This window comes from Notechis scutatus, chromosome 5 (assembly GCF_049901735.1).
Source record: "Notechis scutatus isolate UNSWTSFEM ecotype Mainland chromosome 5, rNotScu1.2, whole genome shotgun sequence".
NCBI classification, from domain to species: Eukaryota; Metazoa; Chordata; class Lepidosauria; order Squamata; family Elapidae; genus Notechis; species Notechis scutatus.
The window spans coordinates 926,034-940,362 of NC_142013.1; the positions used below are offsets into that span (position 1 = coordinate 926,034).

The 14,329-nt window shown below is 48.7% G+C and overlaps 1 protein-coding gene across 1 annotated transcript in view; it reads right to left on the reverse strand.

Annotated features, from left to right (window-relative positions):
• The window catches only part of CLPB (ClpB family mitochondrial disaggregase), an 80,970-nt gene that overhangs the window by 43,813 nt on the left and 22,828 nt on the right, over positions 1 to 14,329 (reverse strand). The window contains 1 exon segment of the mRNA XM_087967480.1: positions 10,278 to 10,406. Coding sequence (XP_087823606.1) covers positions 10,278 to 10,406 — 129 coding nt within the window.

The following is a 14,329-nucleotide window of genomic DNA, read 5'->3' on the forward strand; positions in this document are numbered from 1 at the left end:
GGGAGGCGCACGCATGCACAGCGCAGGTAAGGGGGCGGGGCGGGGGGGGCGATTGTGTGCGCATGCGCAAAGGGTGGGACGCATTGTATTGTTGGTGCCGGCCTGCATGTGTTTTTGGCACACAAAGAGGTTTGCCATCAATGGAATAGACAGACAGACCGACAGATATAGAATAGACAGCGATAGAGTGGATAGTGGATAGAATGGATAGATATATAGGTAACAGATACGTAGTAGACGATAGATAGATAGATATTGATAGATGGATATAAATGTGCAGAATTAGCCAAGGCTGATGGGGGTCCAATCCCCCTGCAGCCTGAGGTGGGCATCAGGTATGACCTAAAAAGGCAACCCCACCTCCCCCTCCCTGCTCGGGAAAGGAGTGAAATTTTTCCAAACAGAAAAGCCATCAAGGCAGGATAGAAATCTCGTCAGATGCCCACCCAAACGGACTCATTCACCAGGCGCCGAAGGGCCACAACCTCGCGCTCCCTCCTAGCAGCCACTCACCGGCGCTTTCGCCTGCCCGGCCGCGCTGACGACAGGCAGGCAGGTGTGAGATGCCTAGGACCACCGAGGCCCCCGCCCGCCCCCCGCCAGGCGTCCCCAGGGCCACAGCAGCCGGGGCTTTTGCTGGGAGGAAGCGTCGCTGGGAGCGATATACGGACAGAGGAGACGAGGCGGCGTGTCACGAGCCCGTCATCCCTGACAACTCCCGACATCCTTATTGCTCTACACGGCTAGTTAAAGTAATGGGAAGAGACTCCTGTCCTCCAGAGCCTGCCCGTGATTGGATTAACATGATCGCCCTTCTTTCCGGTAAAATAAACGCACTTCCAATATGGGGACGGGGGGGGCACAGACGCTTCGAAAGCAGAGCAAGGAAGAGAGGGAGGAGGAGGAGGAGGAGGAGGAGGAGAGAGCGGTCGCCCCGCAAGGAAGGAGCCCCAGCCAAGCCCAGGTGCGTCTTCTCACTTTCGGGGGGGCCTCCGCCCCACCGCAACAGGCTCCGGCGGAGACGGCGGGCGGAGACCTTCTTCTCGGGGTTCACGGGCACCGGTTCTCCCAAGGGGCAACATCTCGGCCATCCCCAAGCTGGGCCACGCAAAGACCCTTCCCGCTTAAAAACTGTGGCGCGAAGCAAGAGAGGAGAGAACCTCGGTAGCTCGAGGTTGACCTGCGGGGCCAAGCTTGGCGGTTTTCTGGCAGGCGTTTCATGACCCAACTAGGGAATAGCATCAAGGATAGAAGGTAGGAAAGTGTGCGAGAGAAGAGGGGGCGGAGGGCAACAATGACTGTGAGGGTCCTGGGTGCTCTCTGAGCTGGGTGGTTCTCTTGCAGACGTTTCATGACCCAACTAGGGAACACCATCAGTGCTAGAAGGGAGAAAGGTTTGCAAGAGAGAAGAAGGAGGAGGAGGAGAATGATGACTGTGGGGTCCTTGGTGCTGACTGAGCTTGGTGGTTTTCTTGCAGATGTTTCATGACCCAACTAGGGAATAGCATCAGTGCTGGAAGGGAGTGGGGGTTATGGGGAGGAGGAGGAGGAGGAGTGTGGGGTCCTTGGTGCTCTCTGAACTGGGTTGTTTTCTTACAGACATTTCATGACCCAGCTAGGGAACATCATCAGTGCTAGAAGGTAGGAAGATGTGCAAGAGAAGAGGAGGAGGAGGAGGTGGAGGAGGACTGTGGGGTCCTTGGTGCTCTCTGAACTTGGTCTGTTTCCTGCAGATGTTTCATGACCCAAATATGGAACAGCATCAGTGCTAGGAGTGGTGTGTGTGTGTGTGTGTGTGTGTGTGTGTGAAATGCCCTTATTCTGCCCCCTCCACAGGCAGGAAAGCAGATCCCAGGGGTGCTTGCAACCAATCCAATGACAGGCTTTGAGGAGGGATACTAACCAGGTGTCTTATTTTTTTTAAAACATAACTTTTATTTTACTATCAACGCTCAGAGAGGGATTGCAAAGCGCTATGGAGCGCTAGAGAGAGAAGCCCCTCAGATGCCCGGGACCCAGGCCCTAGGGGCTTTTTAAAGCACAGGCAGTTTCCCTCCCCCCAAACAGCCATTCGTTTAGCGACGGTTCCAAACGACTAAAAAGTGACTCCCGGCCATTTCCCACCCTTGCGACCGTGGCGGCTTCCCCAGTGGCCACGGGATCCAATTCCAGGCAGCCCCACGCGATTCCCCTTTGGCGGCCTTCTGACAAGCCAAGTCCGTGGGGAGGACGGATTCACTCAACAACCGGGTGTTACTAAGTTCACAACGGCAGTGATTCGCCTAACAACCGGGATGAGAAAGTAGGGGCAAAGCTCCCTTAATGACAACAGGAATGTTGAGCTCCATTGTGGTCGTTAAGTCGAGGACTACCTGTAGTAACCGACATCTTGAATTGGACCCAGAAGCAAAGAGCAACCAAGGCAGCGGAGTTTCGCTCCCCTGCGTCCACACGCATTTGCTCCCTCGACTTTGCCATTTCGTGCCGTTTAGTGTCTGTGATGACCGAAAGGGGCGTGGCACAAAGGCAACCCCGTCAGAGATAATCAGTAGGAGTCCCTTCATTGGCTCCAACTTTGCCCCCCCAATGTCCAAGGTTACCTTCTGAGCTGGAGAAAAAAAACTCTCTCAGGAACAGCCTTTGGCTTCAGAGAATCAAGTCCAAAACGTGGTCAACACAAACTGTAACTTGAAGTCCAATCAAGGCAAAATGCAGCAATTAGTCCAGCAGGGCAAGAGAAGGAATTCTAGATGTGAAGGCATGGCAATAACTCTACATGGTTGGGAAGACGCCAGGGACACAGATAACCAAAGTCAACCCAAGATAAACTCACGTTTGTTCCCAGCAGACGCCATGCTCTCAGCTTGCATCTCTTTTAAACTATCTTCCCAGCTGTGGCTCATGAAGGGAATCAGGGCCGTTTCCTCCCCCCGTAAGCCATGCAACCCATATTGCTCCCTTCTCCGTTCCTCCCTGCATGCCCTAGGATGAAGTGGGGGTGGCCTGGGTCTTCCTCTAAACCCCCTCTCCCTTGTTCTACCTCTTCCCTGCTCTGCCCAGCCAGACTTTGCCCTTCCCCAGTTTCTTCCACAGCCAACGGGGCCACACTCCCTGTCAGCTGCTCGTCTTCCTCCTCGGATTCAGACTCCGACAGGTGCATGACAGTGTCCTACACACATGGCTGTTATCGGTACAAAGCCTGCGTGTCCAGGAGGGCCTTCGGAAAGGCTGAGTTGTGGGGGGCGAAAGTGTCCTGAAAAGCTTCGACGCGGACATAAACCTGTGGCCTGGCCAGGCACGGGTGGCGCTGCCCATGTCAGGACGCCGAATTGGATTGGCTTTTACATCCTGGTCTCATCGGAGTTTAATCGCCGATCTGGGGCTTCTGGGTTGGAGCTGGCGGCCTTCGCAGGCGGGAAAGGTCGATACAGCCAGCCTGCAAAATATTGAGCCTTGGCACCAGCAGAGACGATTGAGCTATTTAATCATCTTTTGCAAAATTTACAGTGTGACCCAAGGAATCAATATGGAATTTATCACGTTCTCTGGCAAATATTGAGTGGGAGGAGAGAGAGGATTTGGGGGCATGGTGTGGGGAAGGCAGGCTGTCCTCAGCTGCGGCCCCTTCACATGCGCCCCCCACCCCCTTCCTGGAGGAACTCCGTGTGGGGGTGACCCCTGCCATCTTCTGAGGCTCCTGCTGAAAATTCTCCAGGGAGCACGGGAGATGGTCCTGCTCCCAGTCCAAATCTTAGGACATCACCCCTCTGAATTCATTGTGCGCGAACATCGCCGGCTGAGCCCACGCACTGCATTACTCCAGAAATGAAACAAGCTACTACATTATAACGGAGCACAATGTAGATGGACTTAGCCTCAGTCTGCATGTGCCTAAGCAAGGATTAAACCGATAGAAGGGGATTATTTGTAGCTTGGGGTTGGACTACAGCAGTGATCCCCAACCTTTCTTATGCCGCGGCCCGGTACCGGCATTAGCTGGGCGCCGCCATCTTTTTTTTATGAAAAGTGCTTCCGGTGAGCTTTCTACCCGGAAAAGCTCACCGGAAGCACTTTTTCATCAAAAAAAGATGGCGGCGCCCAGCAAACCAGCGGCCCGGTAGGACTTGTTCCACGGGCCGGTACCGGTCCGCGGACCGGTGGTTGGGGACCCCTGGACTACAGGATCCGGTGCTCTCTGCAATTGGGATGTTTTCTTGCAGACATTTCCTGACCCAACTAGGTAACGTCATCAGTGCTAGAAAGGAAGTGGGGCTTGTGGAGAAGAGGTGGGGGGAATGGCCTGTGGGGTCCTTGGTGCTCTCTGAGCTGTGTGGTTTTCTTGCAGACGTTTCATGACCCAACTAGGCAACGTCATCAGTGCCAGGAAGGAGTGGGGTTTGCAGGGAGGAGGAGGAGGAGAACAATGACTGTGGGGTCCTTGGTGCTCTCTGAGCTTGGTGGCTTTCTTGCAGACGTTTCATGACCCAACTAGGCAACATCATCAGTTCTAGAAGGGAAGTGGGGTTTGTGGAGTAGAGGAGGCGGAGGACAACCGTGGGGTCACTTACTGTGTTGTACCTCATTTTACGACCCTTTTTGTTACAGTTGTTAAGTGGCTTTCCCCCTTGACTTGGCCCTATAAGATCCCTTCACCCCACCTAACCCATTAACGACTCCTTGTCTTCCCATCTCCGATCTCTCCGTCTTGGCAAGGCTGTTCTGATGTTTTTTGTTTAATTTTAACCTTAAATGATTGTGGAGTTCTTAATGTTTTATTATATTCATTCCACCGAACGCCTGCCGGAGCCCCTCCGCGAGGGAGACGGGCCCGTTAAGAAGCTGGATATTATAAATAAATCAAAGTCAAAGGAGGCCCTCCGTGTGTGGCCTTCTTTTGTAGCGGGCGTCCTTCTTTGGCTCCCTTTGTGTCCTTCTCTTCGGCCACGACTAAGTCAACAGCCTTCCCCCCCCTCCCCAAACAGGCTTAAATGCAAGGGGGGGGGGAGATCCTGGCTACCAACTGAGGCCCAGCCCTGCCACACCACCATCCCTGAAGCCAGGAATGGGGACTGTAAGTAGCCCCCTTAGGATTTCCAGGTGGAAGCCCCCACGCTCCCATAACCAAAGGTCCGGTGACTTTGGAGGAAACCACCGCAGCCCGCAGCCCTACCCTGTTTCCCGGGAAATAAGAGCCAACTGGAAAATAAGCCCTAGCATGGTTTTTTTCCCCCAGGATGCTCGTAATATAAGCCCTACTCTGAAAATAAGCCCCAGTTAAGATTGTCAGCCAGACGGATGCATTTGGAACTGTATTTCCCCCAAAATAAGACCTGACCAGAAAATAAGACCTAGCATGATTTTTCAGGATGCTTGTAATATAAGACCTACCCCCAAAATAAGCCCCAGTTAAGATTGTCAGCCAGACGGATGCATTTGGAACTGTATTTCCCCAAAATAAGACCTGACCAGAAAATAAGACCTAGCATGGGTTTTTTCCCAGGATGCTTGTAATATAAGACCTACCCCCAAAATAAGCCCCAGTTAAGATTGTCAGCCAGACGGATGCATTTGGAACTGTATTTCCCCCAAAATAAGACCTGACCAGAAAATAAGACCTAGCATGGGTTTTTCCCAGGATGCTTGTAATATAAGACCTACCCCCAAAATAAGCCCCAGTTAAGATTGTCAGCCAGACGGATGCATTTGGAACTGTATTTCCCCCAAAATAAGACCTGACCAGAAAATAAGACCTAGCATGGGTTTTTTCCCAGGATGCTTGTAATATAAGACCTACCCCCCAAAATAAGCCCCAGTTAAGATTGTCAGCCAGATGGATGCATTTGGAACTGTATTTCCCCCAAAATAAGACCTGACCAGAAAATAAGACCTAGCATGGGTTTTTTCCCAGGATGCTTGTAATATAAGACCTACCCCCAAAATAAGCCCCAGTTAAGATTGTCAGCCAGACGGATGCATTTGGAACTGTATTTCCCCCAAAATAAGACCTGACCAGAAAATAAGACCTAGCATGGGTTTTTTCCCAGGATGCTTGTAATATAAGACCTACCCCCAAAATAAGCCCCAGTTAAGATTGTCAGCCAGATGGATGCATTTGGAACTGTATTCCCCCAAAATAAGACCTGACCAGAAAATAAGACCTAGCATGGTTTTTTTTCCAGGATGCTTGTAATATAAGACCTACCCCCCAAAATAAGCCCCAGTTAAGATTGTCAGCCAGACGGATGCATTTGGAACTGTATTTCCCCCAAAATAAGACCTGACCAGAAAATAAGCCCTAATGCGTCTTTTGTAGCAAAAAATTAATATAAAACCTGGACTTATTTTCGGGGAAACACGGTAATATCATAGGAAGTCCTCCACTTACAACCGAATTTTCACTGCTAAGCAAGGCAATTGTTAGGTGAGGTTTGCCTCATTTTATGATCTTTCTGGCCACCGTTAAGTGCATTCATTGCTCCAGCTATTAATTTGAATCTGGCTTCCCCATTGACTTTCCTTTTCAGAAGGTCGCAAAAGGGGCACAGCGACCGTCATATATACGAGCCAGTGGCCAAGCGGCTGGATTTTGATCAGATGACCAGGGGGAAGTTGCCATGGTCATGTCACAGTGTGAAAAACAGCCATCAATCACATTTCTAGGGACGTTGTAACTTCAAAAGGTCACTAAATAAACGGTTGTAAGTCGAGGACTACTTATATTGTTAAATATATTATATTGTACGACGTTAATTTTGTATTATACTGTCCTGTATCACATCATATTATAACCTCAGCATTTGTCACTTAAATATGAGCCAGCCGTGTGCGGCAGCCGCCACGGAATCAAAACCGGAGGAAGTGATCGTACCGCTTTTTAAAGCCTTGCTAAGGCCACACCTGGAATACGGCAACCAATTTTGGGCACCACGTTACAAAAAAGACGCCGAGACTTTGGAAAAAGCGCAGAGAAGAGCAAGTAAGGTGATTAACATGCCTGGAGAACGGTGGCAGGAACTGGGTTTGGCTAGTCTAGAGAAAAGAAGGACCAGGGGGGACAGGAGAGCAGCCTTCCAGTATTTGAGGGGCTGCCCCAAAGAAGAGAGAGAGGCGGGTCAAGCTATTCTCCAAAGCCCCTGAAGAGGCAGGAGAAGAAGCAACGGATGGAAACTAAGCAAGGAGTAGAAGCAACCTGGAAGTTGTAAGGAGAAACTTCCTGACAGGGAGGACAATTAACCAGTGGAACTGCCTGCCACCAGAAGTTGTGGCTGCTCCATCACTGGAGCTTTCAAGAAGAGAGTGGACAGTCGCTTGTCTGAAATGGGACAGTCTCCTGCTTGAGCAGGGGGTTGTGGACTAGAAGACCTCCAAGGTCCCTTCCAACTCTTGCTGTTATTCTGGATATTTTTTAACACCCTCAAACATCAACTTCTGCCTATCGCCAGATCCTTGGCCCAATCCAGTCTATGCATCTGGTAGATTGGGTCACCACACGCCAACACCGTAATAACGCAGCGCCGTCACCACCAAGAGTGCGATGACAAGAGAAAGGCAAACCTGACCCCTTTGCCGAAAAGGGGTCAAAAGCCTCACCGGCCTGGGGCTAAGCCTGCTGCGCATCGATCCTGCCCCGGCCCATCCAGCTGTGGTGCGCTTGGCTCCGTGACGTTAGGGGCGCCTTCTCCTTCCTCTTAGGGGGTGCTGTCCACTTCCCCCAAATGCCCCAGAGCCAGGAGGAGGACAAAACGTCCCTCTTTGAACCGTGGAAATCTCCGTCATAAGAACTGTCTTGCTTCAGAAGGCAGGCGGGCGAGTGGGTGGGCGTGATAATAGCAAAACCCCACTGCGGTGGGTGGGTGGGTGGGTGGGCTGTAGGCCCTCTTCCCTCAATCAAAGGGAGACAAAAAAAACCTCTGGATCGATTGAGGGTGGAAGGCCTGGCCAGGCAGGGCATCCCCTGCCTCCTTCCCTGGTGTGTCAGCTTGGGTCAGGGGACTGCGCCGTCCCCGGCAGGAAGGGGCTTGCCTCTCGCGGTTGGCTGGGCACACACACAGACTGACCACAAGGAAGGGTCAAGTGATTCAGCCCCAAAGCCTGCCAGCGGCAGGGGTGAAGGGTGACCGGGAGGTGGCCTCCAGCCAGGAAGAGGGAGGAAACGGGGCTCTGGGTTTAAGCAGGGAGCTGGCAGGGGGTGGAAGGAGTTAATGGCTTTGGCCCTGAGGGCATCGCAGCCCGCTCAGGAAGCAGAGGGCACCCTGTGAAAAGGCAGGTGAGGGGGCTGGAGAAAGGAGGGAGGGGGGAGAGGCTGTTTGCCCAAGGCAGGAGGAAATGCCCGCCTCTCGGGTGTCAAGAGGGCAAGGGGCATCCTCCACAGAGGGGGCTGCAGGCTGTTGAAGGAGGCGATAAGCAAAAGTGGGGGAGGGGGGTCTCGGAGGCCTGAAGTTTTGGTCCCCGGACAAAATCCCAGGAATGTGTGCGATTCGGCTACGAATGGGGTGGCAACGATGCCGCTTCTTTCTTTGAGAGTTTTCCCCAAACGCCCCCCCCCCCCATTTTTATTTTTTTATTTATAATTTATATTTATAATTCATACTTTTTATTTTTCTTAGATGTATCCATTTCATGTGTTCATAACTATGTTTATACTTATACCTGTAATCTTATAATCGCTTGACTAGATAGATAGATAGATAGATAGATAGATAGATAGATAGATAGATAGATAGATAGATAGATAGATAGCAGTCAGGTAGGGATAGATAGATAGATAGATAGATAGATAGATAGATAGATAGATAGATAGATAGATAGATAGAGATAGGGAGATAGATAGATAGATAGATAGATAGATAGATAGATAGATAGATAGATAGATAGATAGATAGATAGTCAGGTAGGGATAGAGATAGATAGATAGATAGATAGATAGATAGATAGATAGATAGATAGGCAGGTAGGGATAGATAGATAGATAGATAGATAGATAGATAGATAGATAGATAGATAGATAGATAGATAGATAGATAGATAGCAGCAGGTAGGGATAGATAGATAGATAGATAGATAGATAGATAGATAGATAGTCAGGTAGGGATAGATAGATAGATAGATAGATAGATAGATAGATAGATAGATAGATAGATAGATAGATAGATAGATAGATAGATAGATAGATTAGATAGATAGATAGATAGAGGTAGGGATAGAGATAGATAGATAGATAGATAGATAGATAGATAGATAGATAGAGGTAGGGATAGATAGATAGATAGATAGATAGATAGATAGATAGATAGATAGATAGATAGATAGATTAGATTAGATAGATAGATAGATAGGATAGATTAGATAGATAGATAGATAGATAGATAGATAGATAGATAGATAGATAGATAGATAGATAGATAGATAGATAGATAGATTAGATAGATAGATAGATAGATAGGACCCTCCAAGCAAAATTTAAAAGCCCAAATGACCAAGAACAGCAGCGAAGCAAACTCAAAAGTCAACGCCACACCCACAGAATGATACCTTGCTTAATGACGGGCTAAGGGAAACGGGATGGGAAGGCGTGGTAGAGGGGGCGGGGAGTGGGATTTTAGGAATATCCAAGCTGGGGTTTGCTAGTCAGGGCTAGGTGCTGACAGGACGGAATGCTTTTTTTTTGGGGGGCAGGAGGGGCTGCCCCCAAAAGGACCTCTGTTTCTTTGCAGTTGCTAGCTTAGCTCCTCCAGCGTAGAAGTCATGGCAATTCTTTATAGGCCTTAAAGCAGGGGTGTCCAACCTTGGCCACTTTAAGACTTGTGGACTTCAACTCCCAGAAGGGGTGGTAGAGGGGGCGGGGAGTGGGATTTTAGGAATATCCAAGCTGGGGTTTGCTAGTCAGGGAGTTGAAGTCCACAAGTCTTAAAGTGGCCAAGGTTGGACACCCCTGGACTAAACAGTGCTTCCTCTGGAAGGACAGACAGAACCAGAGACGGTTTTTAGGGAGTCCCTTCTAAAGCGGCAGAAGGAAGCCAAGCATTCTGGGGACAAACTCAGGGAGAAGACACAGAGGCCAAAGGACTCAGCACCCCCATATCTCTGGGCAGCTTCTCATCTGGAACTGCCGGAAAAAAGGGTCTCCCTTTCCTTCCCTTTTCACCCCCAAAACTGCCTCCCACCATTTGCTGGAAGCCTTGCCTCCAGATCTGGCACCCGGTTTCCGAGCCCGCAGGGAGAACATCTGGAGAGAGAAAGCCCAGCTCCCCCTAACTCCACCCCTGTGGCCCCCTCACCTCCTTCCAGGAGCAACTTGACGGTGGTGTAGTCGTCCGCCAGCACCCCGTAATGCAACGCCGTGCAGCCCTTGAAACTGGCCCGGTTGTTCAAGCGGTTGTTGAAGTCGTCCTCCCGGGTGACCAGCACTGCAGGGTCAGAAAGTGGGAGAAAGCGGGTTAGGGACAAAGCCACGCTCTCTGGCTCAAGGGTGCTTCAGTGTGTGTGTGTGTGTGTGTGTGTGTGTTTATGTGTGCGTATGTGTGAATGATGTGCAATGATGTGCAATGATGTGCAATGATGTGCAATGAAGGGACCACCAAGACCTCACCCACCAACACCCACAGGGCAAGTCATTAAGTCTATAAACCAGAGGTCTCCAAACTTGGCAACCTTAAGACTTGTGGACCTCAACTCCCAGAATTCTCCAGCCAGCACAGCAACAAATCCCATTCCTTACTAGCACTGATGATATTCCCTAGTTCGGTCATGAAATGTCTGCAAGAAAACAGCCAAGTTCAAAGAGCACCAAGGACTCGCACCATCCTCTTCCTCCTCCTCCCTCTCCAGAAACCCTAATCCCCTTCTAGCATTGATGATGTCACCTAGTTAAGTCATGAAACACCTGCAATAAAACAGCCAAGCTCAGAGAGCACCAAGGACCCCACAGTCTTCCTCCCCCTTTCTCCTTGTCTCTTTTTCCTCCTCTTTTCTAGCACTGATGATGTTTCCCTAGTTGGGCCATGAAACGTCGCAAGGAAACAGCCAAGCTCAGAGAGCACCAAGGACCCCACAGTCTTCCTCCCTCTTTCTCTTTTTCTCCTCTCCTTCTCCTCTCTTCTAACACTGATAATGTTCCCTAGTTGGGTCATGAAACATCTGCAAGGAAACAGCCAAGCTCAGAGAGACCCCAGGGTTCAAACCTGATCTACAAAGATCTCTTCTATCAAAATAATTCTGCCCAGACTAAAAGAAGAGCCTCCAGATTACCCAACAAAGGATGAACCTGCCAATTTAACTGGACCGACTTGGAGTCCCTTCTGCTGCTGAAGCTATCTCGTTTGTCTCTTTTGGGCAGCCTTGCACAAAAAGCCAGAGACGTTACTTTGCACAGTTCTGTGCCTCGAAATCACAACGGGGTGAGATGTAAATTTATTAGATGCAAAACTAATGAAGAAACAAGAGTTTTTCCTAATAGAATATAGCAAGATCAGCCTATGTTTAATGTTACAACTGCATAAACAAACAAATAAATGGTTTGAAATATTATTTTTGCTACTGTAAACCTTCCAGAGTGCATTTCCCCCTAACAGATGCATTCCTGGTGTTTTTTTCAATGGTGGAAATACAGCGGGAATGCACGCACATTATTTAAGAGGTTCAATGGGAAATTTCTTAAGTTTCTGCGGGTAAAAAGTGACCTATTTCTTGGAACATACATCCCTATAGATTTTCCAGAACAGAAAAACTACCATAGAAAGAAAGAAAAAAACAACAACACCCCCACCACGCTTGATCAATCTATTGTCTCAGTTTTCATTTCTTCATTTGTTATATTTATCTTGCTTTTCTCTTGAAATGCTCCAAGTAGTCAATATACATTTAAAAAAATAATAACTTATTAACTTAACATGGCTGCTCAACTCACTCACAGTGACTCCTGGTGGCTTGGCCGCACTTGTTATTTTACATCATTCCTCTTGCTTTTACTTTTTATTACTTATTTATTAAATTTACATGCCACCCGTCTTGCAGTCAGGTGAAATCTGAGCAGCTTACAGTACATTAAAACCGTATTACAAAACCTTTAATCCTGCCCCAATTCATCTAGCTGTAGTGCCTTGGCTCCATCAGGCTAAAATTGAGAATAAGCCAAGATGGGAGGGATACACTTTTTAGAGTGGGGGGTGGGCTCTGTAAAGGACCTTGGAATACTCACCTCTAATGATCTAAGTGCTAGAGCCCACTGCAACTACATAGCCAAAAAGGCATTAAGAGTTGTTAACCTAATCCTACGTAGCTTTTTCTCTGGTAATATCACACTACTAACCAGAGCATACAAAATATTTGCTAGACCAATACTCGAATACAGTTCATCAGTCTGGAACCGTCATTACGTATCTGATATTAACACAATTGAGAAAGTCCAGAAATATTTCACAAGAAGAGTTCTCCACTCCTCTACTCATGTAGAATACCTTATGCCACCAGACTTGAAATTCTAGAACTAGAAAACCTTGAATTACGCCGTCTTCGGTCTGACTTAAGCATGGTATATAAAATCATACATTGCAATGTCCTACCTGTCAATGAATACTTCAGCTTCAACCATAACAACACAAGAGCACACAATAGATACAAACTCAAAGTAAACCGCACCAAACTTGATTGCAGGAAATACGACTTCAGCCACAGAGTGGTCAATGTCTGGAATACTCTACCCGACTCTGTAGTTTCTTCCCCAAACCCCAAAAACTTTAACCTTAGACTGTCTACTATTGACCTCACCCTTTCCTAAGAGGTCTGCAGGGGCGTGCATAAGCGCACCAACGTGCCTACCGTCCCTGTCCTATTGTTTCTCTTATTCTTCTTTTATTTTTCTTATATGTACCCATTTCATGTATTCACAACTATGTATACACTTATACTTATTATCTTGTAAACAATTGGCAAATCAAATAAATAAATAAAATAAATAAATAAATAATTCCATGGCCACGCCCAGAAGGGCATGTCCAGGGCCCCAGGCCAACTGGCACAGCCCTTTTCAGAGGGCAAAAGGGGTCGGCACGGACCTCACGGTACGGTGTTCCAGAGGGAGGGAGCCATGGCAGAAAAGACCCGCCTCCCCCTGGACCCTACCAGCCCAAATTCCTTGGCCACCAGGGTCCACCGCATGGCCCTTCTGTCAAAGGGGGTGGGTGGGCCAGTCCCGTTGGGAAAAGATGGTTCCTCGGGTACCTTGGACCCATGCCATAGAATTTAAGTTTCTTTTTACCATTTTAAGAATCCCAAAGGTGCTTCCCCCAAAAGGCAACTGGACTTCCTTGTTTTTTGTTTTTTTTTTTGCTTGAAGACATTTTGCTTTTCATCCAAGAAGCTTCTTCAGTCGGACTAAAGAAGCTCCTTGGATGAGAAGCAAAACGTCTTCAAGGAAAAAAAACCAAAAAAGTCCAGTTGCTTTTTGGAAAAAAACAAACAAACCCAATTTTGGGACAACCATGACCTGGAAGATGTAGAATCTCCACGGACTCCATTTACTGTTTTAGTCTGGTTTTTAAAAACTGCTAGCCACCCAGAGTCGCGCACATGATACAGGCAGCCCTAAAAACGGTGAAATCAATAGAATAACAGGGTTTGTCGGGACCTTGGAGGTCTTCTAGTCCAACCCCCCTCCCCTTCCCGCTTGAGCCAGTTAGTGAAGCTGGCCACCTCCGCTCCTGCAGAGGGGGGGGGGGTCCTGAGAAGCAGCAGGCAGCCCCCTCCCCTTCCTGGGCGGTGGCTGGTTAAGGACGAGCCCAGCCCAATCGAAAACATTGTAATTAATGGCCAGCATCCCTCCCAGCTGGCATTAACGCAAATAAATCTCAGCACCTACAGAAGGAGCTATCAGAGTCGATGGGCTGGACCTTCCGGTGTTTTTTCTTCTTCTTCTTCTTCTTCTTCTTCCTGGGCTGCAATATTTCTTCTTTTTGTACGTTTCCCTCTTTTTTTTTTTTTTTTGAGTGGGGGGAGAGAAAGAGAGGCTGCCCCCTTATTTATTTCCCTCCTTTGCCTATCCAGGGAGGGGCCCGGATAATCAAGTGGCTGGTGTCAGGGAAGATGAATCTGAGATACTAGGGAGCGGCGCAGTAAAAAGATTAAAGTGTTATTATTGTTAGGTAGCTTTTCCCCCCGTGGTCCGGCATGACAGCTCGGCCGTCATCCATAAAAAATGTCTCCGGGAGAGACAATCATCGCAAACTCAATAAAGCGTCAAGGGGAGCCTCTTCCGCCATCCATCATGGGGAGCCTGCGAATCTTCAGTTCTCCATCTCTCCTCCCTGCCATCCATATAAATGTCTCTCATATA